This window comes from Phyllobates terribilis, unplaced genomic scaffold (assembly GCF_046119375.1).
Source record: "Phyllobates terribilis strain yellow unplaced genomic scaffold, ASM4611937v1 Scaffold_2__4_contigs__length_985480577, whole genome shotgun sequence".
Lineage (NCBI taxonomy): Eukaryota > Metazoa > Chordata > Amphibia > Anura > Dendrobatidae > Phyllobates > Phyllobates terribilis.
Window position 1 is genome coordinate 184,817,723 of NW_027362762.1, and position 18,181 is coordinate 184,835,903.

Sequence of the window (18,181 nt, forward strand, 5' to 3'; positions counted from 1 at the left end):
AGCTTCAGCAGCCACTGGGGAAAAGGTGGGTGCAGCAGGCACTGGGGTAGCCCCACACTGGTAACATTGGATGGCATTTGTTTCCAGGGGCTGCAGTCCTTTTATAGCCATGTCCTTAAGGTTGTCAAAGGTGGCATCTGGATGATCCAGGGACCACCAACGCACAGTCCTGCTCTCCTCTGGAGACCTCAGTCCCTGGACAAACTGTTCCTTCAGCATTTTGTTCTCATTTTCGATGCTGGTTGGACTAACCTGGTTCAGAGCCCGCAGGGCCCCCTGTAGATGCCAGGCGTAGTCCCGAACATTGTCCTCCGGTTGTTGGGAACAGCTGTAGAACCTCATCCGGAGGTCCGCCTCAGTAAGGTCCTCAAAGACAATCTGTAGCTTTTGAAATATTGCGGACACTGACTCCTGGTCTGCGGCCGACCATGTTTCCACTTCCCGTTCCGCAGCACCAGTCAGTTGTCCTAATACAATGGCGGCTTTGTTTGCCTGTCATGGAGTACATGTCAAAGATACCCTGTCTGGATTCAAACGGAAGATATGTGGTATCTGGTTTGCCGTTGTACTGGGGAAGCCACTTTGCTCCTGGAATGTACGGTAAAGTCATAGGAATGACAGGTGTTACAGGCGCTGCTGGTGGAGCGGCTGCTTCGGCCTGCTCATCGTCTGGTGCGGGTTGAACTTCAGGGACGTTGGCCGGCATGTCGGCGTTCTACTGTTCGTCGGACATCTTGGCGCCCCCCTAGTTAACCGTGGCCTACCTTCTAGGTTTTTCTTCCGGTAGGCCGCAGCTCCGCAGGTGATGGTTATCTTCAGGACCTTGCGTCGCTTGCATCCTACGTCAGCGCGTTCAGCGAGGCTCCTTACAGGACCTGGCGCTTGTTGGTTTGACGTGGGGCGTGTCTGGGGCTTTGCGCTCTTTTGCAGGTACGCCCCTAATTTTCCCGCAGTTACGCCCTTCTCGCTCAGCGGCCCAACAATGGCGGCAACCTTCACCACAACTTTACGTACACAGTTCAGAAAAACAGCGCACAGTACCCGGCGGCAATGGGCATAACACTCCGTCGTTGCAGCGGGCACGCGATCCTGTTCGTGACGCCAGAAGAGATGATTAGCCCAGGGGATGGGGATGACTCGGTTACCCGGGCCTTTAGCCTTAAAGATGTCGCGGTGGTCTGCTCCCGGGGCCGTACCCTGGGATCCCTCTTTAAAAAGCGTTGTTAGATGTTTATTTTAGAAAAGTTCGTGATGCCACCTGTGGCTTCTGGTGAGAATCACCAGCGCTGCGCAGTCCACTGAGGCCGGTGATAAGGCAGCTAGATGGTATAGCTCCCAACAGGTGGAGCTAGGCCTCAGGGCAGCAGACTAAGAGGGGAATGCAGGACAGGCGAGACCCAGCCGGGTCAGAGCAAGAACAGGGACAGACACGATAGTCACTTTAGTACCTTTTACTGATTGAAATTCAGGCACGTCCCAGAGCACTGTAGGGTGAAGGGTGCATATCAGGATCCTCCTCAATGACTGGGTGTAGGACCTCCTGTTTCTTGCTTCTGTGTGGTAAGTTTCTGACCTGCCTGGAGCTAGGCCTAACTTTGTCTGTCCTGCGCTGGCTGACCTTGTGGTAGGGCCTTTTCTTAGGCCCTGCAAGCTGAGGAGCGTGTACTGTGTCTCCTGGCTGTGTTGCGTATCAGCTCTTTAGCAATCCTGGGACTTGTTGTTCTCCAGGGATTCCGGTTGTACCTTACTAGGTCATAGAGATCCCGGTAAGCTTCGGACCCAGTGTCCGGTAACTGCTTCGGGGTGAGCTGGTTAAGCTCCTCTGCCCCCTATGTACTAACTCTCCACTCGCCTTCGGCCTACTCGGGCCCTCACTAGGCTATATACACGAACGGCAGCTTGCCGCGCTTCACCGATCTTATGGTGCTGGCACACCTAAAGCTCACTACTCTGAGCTACAGCGGAGTCTAGACTGGCTTACCTCTGCAGATAGACTTCTGCAGGAAATGAACCGAGAACTCTGTCCCTCTCTGACTGTGAGCAGGAACCCTGTTCTGGCTAGACTGCCAACTGAAACTAGACTGAACTGCCTGGCTCCACCTTCCCTATGTATCTATCCCTAACGGGCTCCCTCTGCTGGTCTGAGGTGGAAGGTGGAGATGTGTGAATGGTTATGGGGGCCTCTTGTGGAGGAATCCATCAATGCACACTTCTAGGATCTGTGATGCCAAGCGCAGCTGGGCGTCACAAAGACACTCACGGGGGTTCGCTCCGGTACCATTTCTCCCTGAACCGTCCTGGCCATCTCTCACCTGCACCACCATCCATTTCCCCACGCTGCCCTGAGGCCCGCTCCACCTGTGGGGAGCCGTTCCATCACAAGCTGCCCTAACATCTTGCTCAGAGAGGACTGTTGCAGTGCTGGTAAGACCTTAGCAGGCACCACAGGTGGCATCACAAACTATTCCAAAACCCCATATAAACCCAAAACCCCTTTCTTTTTGTTGACCGCCATGGACCGGGCCAGCCACTGTGATAACCCCCCCACCGGCCTGACTGCCGAGTACCCCATTGCCCTGGGGGCGCGTCAACTTCGTCCTGGCAAATCTGCAACAACTGTTACATGCGGCCTGAATGGGCATAATGGCCCCACAGCACAAGGCCAAACACCCAGCCAGGACCTACACTTTCATGTAACTTGCTGGGCGCCACAGATGAATGCCTTGTCCATGGCTACGGCCCATGCCACGTTAGTCAGATGCTAAAAATACACAGCAGCCAACAAATTCTTGGAATGAACAAGATTGCATTATTATGCGATGTTAGGGACACATCTGCAAACTACTAAGACATAGACCTGAATATTCTGGATGAGTCTAGACCAAGAAATGATAGGATTATCTCTCCATCTAGGGGGGCAGAGTGACTTAACAAGATGAGGTGCTCATATGATGGATTCAATGACTAAGTAAGATTTGGTCTCCACAGAGGCATTACTAATATCCTTTAACCTCAGAGATGAAGATGGGTGAGTGCTGCTTCATTTCATTCTTCCAGCCAGAGGTTGAGCTGTCAGGATCAAGTCAGACCATGTCATGAAAACACTTTATATTAATGAATGCATTTGCTTCAAAGCATATCTACTAGTGTTGAGCGAGCATTCTCGACACTGCTCAGTACTCGCCCGAGCATCCCACTACTCGGGATGTTCGGCGAGCACCGAGCATTTCCAGGTCACTCGGGCGGGAGCTCGGGTCTCCGCTCTGCATGTTTGGCGCTCTTTACAGAGACTATGAACATGCAGGGATTGCCAGCCAGTCACTATAATGCCGCAGCCATGTTTGTGGGCATTAGTGATTGGCTGGCCGCACAGCGTCACCTCTAGTATTTAAAACCGGGCGCTGCCATCTTGGACAGACGCTCCGGATCAGACAGTGTAGGGAGAGTGCTGCTGAGCTAGGGAGAGATTTATACTGCGAAATAGGTAGTGTAGGGTCTCTAAAGCCTGCAAAATCAAACACAGTCCTTCTGAGGGCTAATATCCATCCCAGATATCAGGCAGTCAGGCTGTATAGGAGATGCAGTGGTCATACCAACAAACTCTGCATTAGTCCTGTGCTCCTGCTGGTCAAATTACTAGACTTAGCCCCAGGTCTCAGGGGCCAGGAAAAATCCTTTTTTTTTCATCTAAATCCTGTTTATCGGTTGACCATGACGGCATCATGAGCGAGGGGATCCGCCCACCAAGGACAGGAAACCTACAGGCTTAAAAGGGGCAGCCCTCTCTCGCGCCTCAGGTTCCCTCCAAGGACGGGAAACAAATTTCAGGCTCGTGGAAAGAACCGGATGGCGACGGCTGTTGAGCAGGGCCCCTATGTGGGATCTGCAGCTCCAGCATCTGCTTTGTGGGTGCACCCCTATCTGGGAGTGGTACAGCATATTTTGCACCGGATAAGCAGGAGGCTGCGCCCCTATCTGGGGTGGCAGCCCTTTCATCAGCTGCTTCAGCCAGGTTTGCGACCCTTTCTGTGGAGGAGTCTGCCCCTGGTCTGATCCGGACTGCATTGGGACTGCACCCCTATCTGGGGTGGCAGAGTCCACCATTGCCCTGAAGACAGGCGGGTTGCATGGGATGTCGTCCCCATCGACACCCAGCGGAGGTCGGTGCGCTGGATATCCGACGCTGCGCCCTGATCTGGGGTAGCAGGCCTGTGGGTCTTGGCAGAGCCTACCTGGAGCGGCGGCGACTGGAGCTTCCCGGCGCGAGGCTCGTGCGGGAGCGTACTTCCGTCCTACTGTAAGTCACAGCCTAATGACGTCAGCGCGCCTTGGGGCAATCATGTGACCGGGACCCGGAAGTCCGGTCACGTGCACCTAATTGTAAGTGCGGTATTAACCGCGGCAATGGGGCGCCAAGCGTCCCTGTGTTTATATATTTAAAAAAAAAAAAAGGGAAATGGGGGGAATGTATTCAATTGAAATCAGGTGGCTGAGGGGTGTAACAGGTGCTACTTAACTGGCCCAAGCACCACTGTTCAGGGCTTCCCAGCTTGTTCTCCTCATCATGGAGTCCGATTAATGAGCAGCAGCAGCAAGTTCAGCAGCTGCCATCTCAGCGGCTGTTTGGGGAGCCCCAAAAAGTGCATCGCCCTCGTCTTACTGGTAACGCCCGGTCCTCAGGAAAGCTAGGTTCGGCGTCTAAGTCCAGTCATCACGGTTCCAGCAGTATGGACAAATCTGCAGCCTCCAGGGATGATCCCCCGGCTGAGAAGGGTCCTTCCTCCAAATGAGTACCAGCTGTTTTTGAGCCACATGGGTAAGTGATCTTCGAGAAAGTTCACTTCGTAATGGAGTATCCCTTCTCCCCTTCTATTTTTAATAGGGTAAGAAGTGTACCTCCAAAACCAAGCTTGTTCAATGTGCATTGTGTAACACAGTCCTTCCCGACTCGTATCCTAAAAAATTGTCAGTCCTGTATAAATCAGACGCTAGTGGAGGAGACCCCTAGCTTGACCTCGGGATTAAAAACCTTGGTCAGGTCTGAAATTGGTAAAATCCTCTCTAAAAAGACAGACCAAAGTAAAGGTGGATACAGACTAGGAGTTCTCCCCAGCCCCGGATGACTGTCGTCAGCTTATGAGTTGGACGACTCAGCCTCTTCATCATCCACTTCCTCAGATAGTGGTGCGGGTCAGCATTGTTTCCCACTTAATGGAGTTGATGGCTTGATCAAAGCTATTCGGTTAACCATGGGTATTACAGAGGCCAGACCAGAAAAATCAGTCCAGGATGTAATGTTCAGGGGGCTGGGACAAAGGAAAAGAAGAAGTTTTCCCTTTAATGAGAAGATTCAGGACTTAATATGTAGAGAATGGAAAAGGCCAGAGAGTATTCTTCCTCCATTCTTTGAAAGAAAATACCCCTTTGAAGACTTGGCTTCTTCCTGGGAGAAAGCCCCAAAAATAGATGTGGCCATCGCTAAGGCATCTAAGCGATCCTTTCTCCCCTTTGATGATATGGGGGCTCTTAGGGACCCTTTGGATAGGAAGGCTGACACCTTTCTCAGAGGGACCTGGGAAACTTCTGCGGGGGCCTTAAAGACCGTTGTTGCTGCTACTTGTACTGCCAGGTCCCTAATGATATGGTTGGACCAACTTGAATCCCATTTGAGAAATAACACCCCCAGGAAGGAGATTTTATCAATTATCACTCCTACAGGGGGCAGCAGCCTTCCTGGCGGATGCCTCAGCAGACTCAGTCAGACTGGCAGCGAGGTCAGCCGCTATGTCCAACGCAGCCCGTAGAGCCTTGTGGCTTAAATGTTGGCCAGGTGATATTCAAGCAAGGGTGAGACTCTGTACTATTCCATGTGAAGGAGAGCATCCATTTGGGCCTGTTCTGGATGAACTTCTGGATAAAGCCAGTGACAAAAAAGGTTTCCCTAGCTTGTCTGCCCCCACTTATAAACGTCCTTTCCATAGGAGGAGGTTTCTACGAAAGACCGCAGAGAGGTCATGAGAAGTGGGAAGACCGCAGACTGAAAGGTAAAGGGCTCCTATTTGGCTCTTCTCCTTCTAACCGGGGACCCTGGAAACCGAGCCAATGACTCGCAGCCCAGGTAGGGGGGAGGCTGTTGGACTTCTTACCTGCCTGGACAAAAATTTCTGCTAGGAACTGGATCCTTGATCTGGTAGGTTCGGGTCTGAGGTTCGAGTTTCGGCAGATTCCTCGTGGGAGATTCATCTTGACCCCAAACCGTCCCTCGGTAGTGGAGCAGACAGCCCTACAAGTGGAAATCCTGACCTTGGTCCATAAAGCGGTCCTAGTGGAGGTCCCGACAGCAGAAAAAGGGCTAGGATTCTACTCTCCTCTTTTTTTTGATTTCTAAGCCTGATGGTTCTTTTAGGTGCATTATTAACCTTAAAGCTCTTAAGTTTTTGTTAGTTTCCACCTTTAAGATGGAATCCATTAAATCTACAATAAAGTTACTTTTTTCAGGCTGTTACATGGTAGTATTAGATCTAAAAGACTCCTATTACCATGTACCTAATACATATGGATTTCCAGAAATACCTTAGGGTGGCTTTGATCATAGATGGAGATGTTAAGCACTTCCAGTTAAGGGCCTTGCCATACGGTTGGCCATAGCCCCCAGGGTATTTACTAAGATTATAGCGGAAGTCATGGTGCATGTCAGGGAACATATTTTAATTACCCCTCACCTGGATGATTTCTTGATAGTTGGAGACTCAGCCTCCCAATGTTTTAATCGCCTAAAGTTAGTATCCTCCATCTTAGAAAGTCTGGGCTGGATCCTAAATCTAGAGAAGTCCAGGGTAGTGCCTTCAAAAATACAGCAGTTCTTGGGTATTATGCTGGATTCAGACCTTCAAATATGTTTCCTCCCGGAAGCCAAGAAGCAAAAGGTTAAAATCCTGGTAGAGAAAGCATTATCAAAACCAGTCATGTCCCTTAGAGCTGTGATGTCCTTGTTGGGTACCCTGTCATCTTGCCTTCCTGGGGTTCTGTGGGCACAATACCACTCCAGGGTTCTACAGTGGGATGTCCTACATAACAAAGTTTTGTTAGATGGGCACTTGGAAGGACGAATGTCCTTGTCACCCCAATCACTTGAATCCTTGTGGTGGTGGGTGAATGAGGCGAACCTATCACGAGGAGTTCCCTGGGTATTTAGAGTCACTAAAATAATTACAACCGATGCAAGCTCCCGTGGGTGGGGGCCCATCTGGGGGACATGGTTGCCCAGGGGTCCTAGTCAGACACGGAAAAGGGCCTTTCCTCCAACACTAAAGAACTACTAGCAGTGGATAAAGCGATTAATTATTTCTTGCCTTTCCTTCATGATAAAAAGTTAAGATCCTTTCAGATAATAGGATAGCTGTAGCTTACGTGAACCATCAGGGGGGTACACATTCTGGATCACTAATGAGTGACGGATCGTCTTTTTCAGATTTCGGAATGCAATCTCCTTTCCTTAACGGCCCTCCACATCAAAGGAAAAGAACATAAAGTCAGACTGCTTAAGCGGTTTCTCTCTGAGGCAAGGTGAATGGAAACTAAAGCGGGACATTTTTTCACAAATAGTCCGAAAATGGGGGATCTCTTCGCCACAAGGCTAAATCGAAAGACAGCTCTTTTGCTCCCTAAATCCCAGAGAAAACCCTCTGGCAGTGGATGCTCTGCTCTCCAATTGACTTCGGATTTCAGTCTGGCCTATGCCTCCCCCCCCCCCACCCACTGAATCGTCTTCCCATGGTCCTAAGAAAGATCAGAAAGGACAAGGCGAGGGTACTTCTGGTCGCCCCCTTTTGGCCCAGGAGGCCCTAGTTCTCATGCCTGAGGAACATGTCCATCTCCGATCGTTGGGTCCTGCCCTAAATTCCAGATCTCCTCGGCCAGGGTCCAATAGTCCATCCTCAAGCTCCAGGCCTCCACTTGATGGTGTGGAACTTGAGGTCCCTGTTAGAATGCAAAGGATTCTCCCAAAACCTAGTGGCTACATTAATGTGTAGTAGAAAACCTGTCACTACCAGGATTTACGCCAGAACTTGGAAGAAATTTTTATCTTTCTCTGGTTCTACAGTCTGTGAGGGGGTGCCAATTGGGAAAACTTTAGAGTTTTTACAGAAGGGCCTCAAGTTGGGGTTGGCAACAAGTACCCTTAAGGTCCAAGTCTCTGCCTTAGGTGCCCTATATAACTGTGACCTGGCAGGAAATTACTGGATTTCTCGCTTTATCAAAGCTGCGTTTAGATCCAGGCCTGTTATCAAAAACAACTTGGCACCCTGGGATCTAAATTTAGTTCTAAAAGCATTAACTGGTTCACCCTTTGAACCAATAGATCCAGCATCCCTTAAGTCCATCTCCCTTAAAACAGTGTTTCTAATAGCTCTAACATCAGCTAGAAGGATTGACATCCAGGCTCTGTCTTCAGCTTCACCTTTCACTCAGATCCTGGACGATAGAATAATTCTTAAAACTGACCCAGCATATCTCCCTAAAGTAGCTTCCCGTTTCCATAGACTCCAAGAAATAATCCTACCCTCTTTCTGTCCTAATCCAATTAACCAAAAAGAGGCAGAATTCCATACCTTAGATATTAGAAGATGTGTGATTAAGTACCTGTCGGTCACCCAGGCTTTCAGGAAAGATAGTTCCTTGTTTATCTCCTACCAAGGGGCTAGAAAAGGGCTTAAGGTTGCTAAGTCCACCATAGCTAGGGGGATCAGGGAAGCTATTACTGTAGCTTATGTCTCCAGCGGGGAGGAAGCGCCACAGCGGTTGAAGGCTTGCTCTACCCGGGCAGTGGCAACCTCGTGGGCGGAGAAGACTGGTGTCTCGATGGAAGACATATGTAAGGCTGCTACCTGGTCTTCTCAATCTCCCTTCTATAGGCACTATAGACTGGATTTGGGTGTTTCATCTGACCTCACATTTGGAAGAAGGGTGCTCCAGGCTGTGGTCCCTCCCTAAACTTCATCTCTGCAATTCTTTCGTGGTGCTGTCATGGTCGACCGATAGTCATAAGTTACTTACCGGTAACGGGATTTTTCGGTGACCATGACAGCACCCTTATTCGCTCCCTTCACTTTATGGGAGCACTCCTCAGTTATTATAATTCTCTCACTTAGTGGTGTTGTATAAAAATATTATTTTTATGATTGTTTACCATGTCTACTAACCTGGTGGTTTTCTCAATGCTCTGTAATCCAAACTGAGGCGAGAGAGAGGGACGCCCCTTTTAAACCTGTAGGTTTCCTGTCTTTGTTGGGTGGATCCCCTCTCTCGTGATGCTGTCATGGTCTCCGAAAAATCCCATTACCGGTAAGTAACCTATGACTTTTCCTCAGTCAGACTGTACAAACACCTGTCTTATTAACCTTTTGGTATCCCCCCCCCCCCCCCAAAGAAAAAGAAAAAAAATTGTGTCTGTGAGTGTTCAGACACAAATATATCTATTTTAACAAGTCTGGTATACACCAGGAAATTATAACTGTAGTTTTGCAATTCCACGGTTCAAATCTCTGTATTATCCACTTTTGTCTTTTTTCCATAAAAAAAAAAATTTCAGTGTCTCGCTGACTGTTCAGACACCAATATATCTGTTTAAAAGATTCTGGTGTAGGCCAGAGAAATAAAACTGTGGTTTTCCTCTTCCACGGTTCTAATCTCCTTTTTATTACCCTTTTGCCATTGATGGTGCGAGTGTAAGCTATTTTACTTCATTTACAATGGGGAAGGTGTGTGGCAAGGGACGTGGAACTGGACGCTCTGGTGATGGTGCATGTAGAGGATGGGGCCGTGGCCAAGGTGAAAATGTGCCACAACCAACAGCCACATCTTCTCGCTCCCAGTTCTTGACTGAATTATTAGGGAAGTACACAACAAGACCACTATCGCGAACTGATCAGTGTGAACAGATGTCCTCTCTACCTCTTACAGTATAAGGTATTCTGGACATCTCATATGATGGGTTTCATATGGGCCCTAAACATAACAAAAGGGAATTGCTTTCACTGATTTATTTAGTCCAGAGGATTTGATTTATTGTTGTGGACCTAGTTCCCAGATGAGCTCTTTGCCCTCTCCTATATCAGCTCTGCAATAATCTGAGCCACATCAGCCTACTGACATAAAAAAATCTCTCAAGATCTCTGTTACTGTAATAAAGGCGCCCTTAGTCATTCTATGACTAAGGGTGCCTCAGTGTGCCAGAAATGCACTGTTCTAATAAAATTTATTCTACCTGAGTGGATGTGCTGGAATTACCTCTTTTCGGCTCTGTAATAAAGGCCTTGGCTTTTGCCAACAGACATTTGATTTCCTGCAGTGTGTTCTACAGTGCACGTCAGTGCTTATATTCCTAAGGCATTCTCTGTCAACATAAACCAACAGATAGGATTAGCAGTATTTTAGTCAGATCTTCCAATAAGGATGAAGCATAACGATCTATATAGATCACACCAATGAAGCAAAGTCAGTATTTTTTTCCTTTCAGGGTAAAGAGAAAGGTCATAAAATGTCCAGAGATTCTTTATCCAGATGGACAACTAGATTCCCAACTGCTGTGAGCAAGCATGTCTCCAGGCCTTTAGAGCTCATTCGAACAGAGCCATGTTTAGTTCAAGGGCAAAGCAGTATAGTCCTTGTCCACCAGTGGTGGTGTGCCAAAGAGGGCCCCTGTACAAGAACAGTATACGAGCCCTTTGCAGTCTAACAGTTCAACATAAAGCACTATTCTACCTGTATTGGAGGTAGTAGTGGCCCAATTGTCACATGGGCCCCTATGCAGTTTCCAATGATCTTTCTACATACAAAATTGGTAGATATTACAACTTAGGACAAAGTTGTATCTAGTTTGGGGGTGGGGGGCAGGTGGGGCATATGCCTCGGGCGCAACCAAAAGGGAGGCACTGTCGGGCTGCCGTGTAATATCCTTACTGTCAGGATTCAGCTCTGCTTGCAGGTTCACACGTTCAGTAGTCACCACATAGCCACTTCAGTCATATGTGATTTTCATACTTATGGTCATGTGATAACTAACTTTTCTTCCTGCTTCTGTTTTTCACTGAACATTGAAAGAATTGGGAAGAACAGCTGGTCACAGACCAACTAAGGCCACTGTCGCACTACAATTTGGTCAGTGTTTAGTCAGTATTTGTTCCTCACCTGGTTTTGGCTCCCACTCCTGAGAAAAATCAGAGAAAAGGTATAATGGAAACAACTGCACCAATTCTGCATTCATCATCCACTCCTGGCTTTGGTTCCCAATTCTGAGAAAAAATACTGACCACATACAGATAATGTGGCCGTGGCCTAAGTGCAAATCACATGTGCTTGGCAAAGGGAAGGGGACGCGCCAGACTGAATTCTTGCCTGAAAACCTAGATACACCTCTGCCCATGGGTCTCCTTACACTTCTTGATTAAGCCTTATAGGCTGAATATCCAGTCCTGGACAAACTGCCTTTGGCAATAAAAATGACCCTAAATTCCATTGGTACCACCATAGGATGACCAGGAAAGTTTAACCTCTTACTGTTAATTTTTTTACTGCAAAGAAGCAGCCGCACTATCCCTTCTGATAACCACATAATAGAAACATGTTACTCCTAGCTTTTCTTACAAATACTGTTGTAAGATGGTGACCATAAGAAAGTGACCTAAGTCAGGGAGGCACTATGCATTGTACTAAAGAAAGGCATCAATATGTTAGTTATATAAAGGTAGTAGCTAAAAGGTACTATACAGTATAGTTGGTGCCAAATAAAAAAAAAGACTGAAAACCCAGCAAAAGTGGTCAGCACACACTTCACATTAAGTGTCCTCACGCCCCCCGTCGAAGTGAGGGCGAAACGCGCGTAGGGGCGTGAGGACACACGTTCTGCTCTCAACTCCTGTGTAAGTAGTAGATATGTTTTCCTATATAGGTTATTCCTTAGGCACACACTTAATATGAATAGTGATGAGAAAGTATGTTCGGTTAACCCTTTCGGTGAGTATACTCAGGCGAGTACGGAGTATCTTCAGCATACTCTGGGATCTGTTTGAATCATTCCTGTTTGCATGATTTGCGACTGTTTGACAGCTTTAATACATGTGAAGGAATGCGAAAGAAACAAGCATTCCTCACATGTATTAAAGCTGTCAAACAGTCGCACATCATGAACACGGGAGTGATTCAAACATATCAGAGTACACTGAAGATACTCGGCACTCGCCCGAGTATACTCGCCAAAAGGGTTAACCGAACATGCTCGCTCATCACTAAATGTGAAGTGTGCTGACCACTTTCGCTGGGTTTTCAGTGTTTTTTTTTTTTTTTTTGAGAATTTGGCACCAACTATACTAAATAGTACATTTTAGATACTACCTTTTATATAACTATAACATATTGATGCCTTTCTTTAGTACAATGCATTTGTCACTTTATTTGTTTAATTAGGCTCTGATAGTTGCTTCTATGGAACTGCAGTTTACTATGTATGGCAGTGGTACTTGACTGTAACCTATGGGAGGTTAGTAGCAGACTGTTCCCTCTTTTGGTAGTACTGTGTATTTTAAATTGTATTTTCTATGTTTAATAAAGATGTTTTTTTGTAAAAAACTCTGGTCATTTGGACTTACTTGGGCCTTCTCCACCCCCCACCCCCCTTTTTCTGTCATGTGCTTCCTAGAGTTATGCATGTTACTATGATTATACTCATTGGTATCTAATGTTGCTTATACATTTTCAACCTGTAGCTCTCAAACTGTTTGCTTGGTTGTCTAGGCTAGTGGGTGGTGATTTATAGCTGGCCCTGATGAAGAGAAGTGTTTGCAGTCATTGAATTAAAGGGAACCTGTCACAAGGTTTTTACCATCTAATCTACAAGCAGCATAATGTAGAGCCAGAGACCCTGATCCCAGCGATGTGACACTTACTGGTCTGCCTATATTTATAAAATCACTTTTATCAGCAGGAGATTATCAGTAGAGGGCTAGTAAACCTGCTGCTATGTAGTCCTCCATATTCATGAGCGCTGTATAACCCTGCCCCAATCACTGATTAGCAGATTTCTGTGTACACAGTCCATAGGCAGAAAGCTGGCAATAAGTGGTGTGGGAAGGGTTATGCAGAGCTCCACATTCAGTACTGGGAGATCTGCAGCAGTTAAAATAGTTTTAATCAAAACTGAAACAACAAGTAAACTAAGTAATATATTGCTGGAATCTGGACCCTACTATGGCTTAGTAGCAAAAACATTGGACCTGTTTTCTTAAAGCTATAAAAGCATAACTGTACTAATGGCAACCAGAAGATTGCAGTAAAAAGTTGATAGAGGAAAGACCAAAAATGTTCAGATCTAAGGAGTTTATGCAATTAGTAAACAAGCTTCAAAATGTGTCAAGGCTTCATGGTGCCAGAAAAATATTATTTGAAGTTTACTTGTCATTTCAGGTGACTTTTCAGATAGTGTTAAACTGTCCTGTGTAGGCTATTTCTGGACATTACTTATCCTACTTTCCCTTCTGCAGGTTTTGTTTTCTAGTCACCACCAACTTGCTTAGTTTCTCTGACTTCTATACATACTACAGAAAGACATGAGACGGCTCTTTTGTGCTACATAGAGACATGTTTGGAAGCAATAGCAACTTGGAGGGCATTATATAGCAGCATTGAGCAGTGTAACTGAGAATCCAGCACTGAGTTAAGGTAAAACACTAGCTGCAACACAATCTGTGTCTTTGCCAGTTTCACTCTGCTCTTCCATCTCCCTCCCCTGCTAATCTCTATAGACTTTAACAGGCAGCTGTAACCTGATCCCTCATCTTGTTTTGATAAAGATGGATTTTAACTGTATTTGACTGAGCTCTAGAGGAAAAAATGGATGCAGATTTCTGATATACTACAAAATGGCTTAAAGTGGCTTGTACTATTGACTTATGAAATGACCTGCAAAATATTTAGCTTTGAGTCCTCAGTGGTTGATACTTTTTAATGGCTGAAAAGATGGTAACAAATTGCAAGCTTTTGAGACTACTCGGGTCTCTTCATCAGGTTAGTATACCACAAAATCTGAAGTCACATATTTATACACAATAAGACACAAAAATAATGCAATAGATAAGACAGGTGATGAAAAGCAGAGTTATTATGGAAGAAAAACAGTTCTGGCTATAAATATTTAGCAGTTAATACATAAGGAGTGTGATGGTTTTATTGTCCTGTGACTAGGTCCAGTGTTATGATGGCCTCATAAGTCTGAGGGGCACATTCCTTAGTTGATGTAGACTGACATTAAATCCGTGCAACACATTCATTCCTGCTCTGAAAGTGTTAAAGGTCATCATCAAATTATATACTTAGATTCTTCTTTCTCTTTGAGATTTGAAGTTAACTTTTAATACCAGTAGTTTCATGTCTTTTTATGGTGTGATCAGCGGAACAAAAATGCTTGGCTACAGGTAGATATATTCTTTTTTTCTTTATTTGTGTGGCGATGATGATTCATCCTTGTCCTAAGTTTTTGCCTGGTCTCTCCTACATAAAGACCCCCAGCTGGACATTTGGTACATATAATTAAGTACACTACATTAGATGTGATACAGCTGAAAGTACCTGGGATCTTATAGTCCTGATATGAATTGGGGATCTTTATCTTGTCTGTGGTCATTATAAACGGACAGGTTTTACATTTTTTTTTTTTCTGGTTGAAAGGAAAGGTACCTGTAGCTGGAGGAGATGACAGGGAGCTTCTGACAATGATGCTTCTTAGATTTGGGGAAAAAGAGAGAGAGAAGAATCTCAGTATATAATTTGATGATGACCTTTAACACTTTCAGAGCAGGAATGAATGTGTTGCACGGATTTAATGTCATTCTACATCAACTAAGGAATGTGCCCCTCAGACTTGTGAGGCCATCATAACACTGGACCTAGTCACAGGACAATAAAACCATCACACTCCTTATCTATTAACTGCTAAAATATTTATAGCCAGAACTGTTTCTCTTCCATAATAACTCTGCTTTTCATCACCTGTCTTATCTATTGCATTATTTTTCTGTCTTATTGTGTATAAATATTTGACTCTTCAGATTTTGTGGTATACTAGCCTGATGAGACCTGAGTAGTCTTGAAAGCTTGCAATTTGTTACCATCTTTTCAGTTATTCATTAAAAGGTATCAACCACTGAGGACTCTCAAAGCTAAATATTCTTCTATCTACTGGCTAACACGATAGAAGAATATATATTTTCCCTATACTGAAATGACCTTACCATTTATTATCCCCTATTGATGAAAGGCAAGGTTTTTTTTAATATAAAACCCATGAAATGCATAAAGCAGAGATTAATATTTGTAGTAATGTCATTGTTCCTTCATTATATGAGCACCTTTTAGTGACCGCTTGTTGTGTTACACAGCTTTAAACCTCCATACTCTGTAAACCATGTGGCTGCTTCTACTGGTGCTGGTGGGTCTGACTCTCCTGTGCAGATGGTACAGGCAGAGTCGGATACTGCAGAATCTCTCAGATAAATACGTCTTCGTTACCGGATGTGATTCTGGATTTGGAAACCTACTGGCAAAGCGATTGGACAAACATGGAATGAAGGTCCTGGCAGCTTGTCTGACAAATGTAGGGGCTGAGAACCTGAAGCATGAGACATCTAGTAGACTGCAGACCATTGTCTTTGATGTCACTGATGGCAAAGGAGTGAGAGCTGCTGCTGACTGGATTGAACAGCTTGTCAAAGGAGAAGGTAATGATACAAGCTGTTAATTTAACTTTACAAACCGCTGTACAATGCTTTAACTTGGCAGTAGAACAAAAAAACAATGGGCTTGGTGTGACCCAAATGCAAGTATCAAATCAGAGTTGATTAATGTGGCTTGTACAGGAGCACTTCCATATCAAAAAGCTTAATTTTTCCCCTCACCCATGACTGCATCAGAGAGAGTGGGATCCACTGGCATAGCTGGACAGGAAGCCAAGAGCACATAATAAAAAGTAAACTCTCACGTCCTCCAATGTGGTTTCCTGTCATTTGGATGTAGGAGCCTTGAGCACGAGGCTGGAGCAGCTGTGACTCATAATGGCATGTTTTATTAAGAATAGCAGTGAGTACAGGGACCCAGTTGGGAGCTGAAATGCTAACATCGGTTTGGGAGAAACTAGATTTAATGCTTCAGTACCTGTTTCTTGTGTGGTCTGGTGTTTTGCCTTGCGTTTCTTGTTTGGGTTGTGCTATTACTGTGGCTTGCTTGGTTGGGGTGCCTGTCTTGTGAGCGTGAAATCTTGAGTTTGCATCTCGGCAGTGCTTGGCGTTCATCTTCTCTGTATGAATCTTAAAGCATGTGTTGTGGTTGGCCACCGGCCTAGTGTTTTGGGCCTACCGCCTCATGTCAGGCTTCATGTCTTGTGTTTTTAGTCCAGCTGACTCATGTACTGCGTCATGTCTGGTGTTGGCCCGAAACATTGGGAATGGCCATATGTCTCCATGTTTGCCATGCCACCACATGTCTGGTGTTTGGCCTGCCTGAGGGTTTTCGGCCTCATCATAGTTTATGAATAGCCTGCCACCTCCGGCCTAGTGTTTTTCTTCAGCTGCCTTTGCCTCACAGCATGACTTGATGGGGCCTTTGGTGTATGACTTTAAGTAGTATGTACAACTTTGGGGGCCAAGGTTTTTACGTGGTTAGTAGTGTTGAGCGATACCTTCCGATATCGGGAAATATCGGATCGGATTGGATCGGACCGATACCGAAAAAGTATCGGATATCGCCGATTCCGATACCGGAAACCAATGCAAGTCAATGGGACATAAATATCGGAATTAAAATAAACCCTTTCTTTCCTTGTAGGTTATTTCTACATGAAGGAAAACAACTAAGAATAATGTAGAATGTATTGGGGGAGGTGGGGGAGACAATAAAGGCATAGAGGTTTAGCCCAGTCAAATGGAATAGCAGGAATTAATAATTTTTTATTATGTTCTGAGTTACGGAAATATTAACTATGTTAAGTATTTTTATATTTTGTCAGATATTTATGTTTCACTACTTCCATGCTCTTCACCTTCTTTTTTACTTCTCCCACACTTTCTCCTTCATCATCCTCAGCATCTTTTTCATCCACTTCTTCTTCACCTTCTTCTTCTTCACCTTCTTCGTATTATTCTTTTTTTTACATTCTTCATATTCTACTTCTTCATCTTCTTCATATTCTTCTTCTTCATCATATTCTTATTTGTGACAGGCATTCCTGTAGTTGTTATCTATAAAAGGTTGGACATTACACCTTTCGTTCTGCCCGTCACAAAAGATTTACAACAGGATTTGTCCGCGTTCAGTTTGGCCTGCAGCAGCAGGTCTTTTCCAGGGGCACCACGAGGAGGAACGGACTCACCCCCATACACTGCTTAGTCATCTTCTGCTTATAATTTAGATATTATCTTTTGCTCTGATTTTTAGTCTTATGCTTAATGTTCTTCCGCTTTTTGTTCTGCAGCTTCTTGTATTTCTGCTTCTTGGTTTTCTGTCTCTTGTTTTTCTGTATCTTGGTGCTTGTCTTCTCTTCTTTGTCTTCTTGGTCAACTTCTTCAGGGTCATCTTCTTGGTCTTCTTCGGGGTGGTCTTCAGGGTCGTCGTCTTCGGGGGTCCTCGTCTTCGGGGTCCTCGTCTTCTTCGGGGTGGTCTTCAGGGTCCTCGTCTTCTTCGGGGTGGTCTTCAGGGTCCTCGTCTTCTTCGGGGTGGTCTTCAGGGTCCTCGTCTTCAGGGTCATTGTCTTCGGGGTCCTCGTCTTCTTAGGGTTGGTCTTCAGGGTCCTCGTCTTCAGGGTCCTCGTCAGGGAGATCCAGAGTGATTACCAAGAACCATTTCAAAAAGCTTGAACTTGGAAATGTAGCAGAAGGTACAAGAAAGCTGAGGAACTACCGAGGACCAGCTGACGGTACTGGAACCCGGATGGATAGCAGAAGGTACAAGAGCCAATGGAACTACCGAGGACCAGCTGATGTTACTGGAACTCGGTTACTAAGCAGGAGGTACCTGTGCCAGAAAGCACTACCAAGGACCAGCAGACGTTGGTGGAACTTGGATACCGAGAAGGAGGCACCTAATCCAAAGGCACTGCCGAGAACCAGCTGACGGTACTGGAACCCGGATGGGTAGC

General features: G+C 45.7%; 1 protein-coding gene across 4 annotated transcripts in view; it reads left to right on the forward strand.

Moving 5' to 3' along the window:
- LOC141201137 (retinol dehydrogenase 7-like) overlaps positions 1-18,181 on the forward strand; it is a 96,479-nt gene that overhangs the window by 45,933 nt on the left and 32,365 nt on the right. For 2 of the 4 annotated variants that reach the window (XM_073663356.1, XM_073663355.1), the window contains exons 2-3: positions 13,539-13,716; positions 15,432-15,770. In XM_073663356.1, coding sequence (XP_073519457.1) covers positions 15,458-15,770 — 313 coding nt within the window. In that variant the 5' untranslated portion in view covers positions 13,539-13,716; positions 15,432-15,457. The remainder of the gene's footprint in view (positions 1-13,538; positions 13,717-15,431; positions 15,771-18,181) is intronic. The other 2 variants (XM_073663357.1, XM_073663354.1) reach the window with 1 other exon arrangement.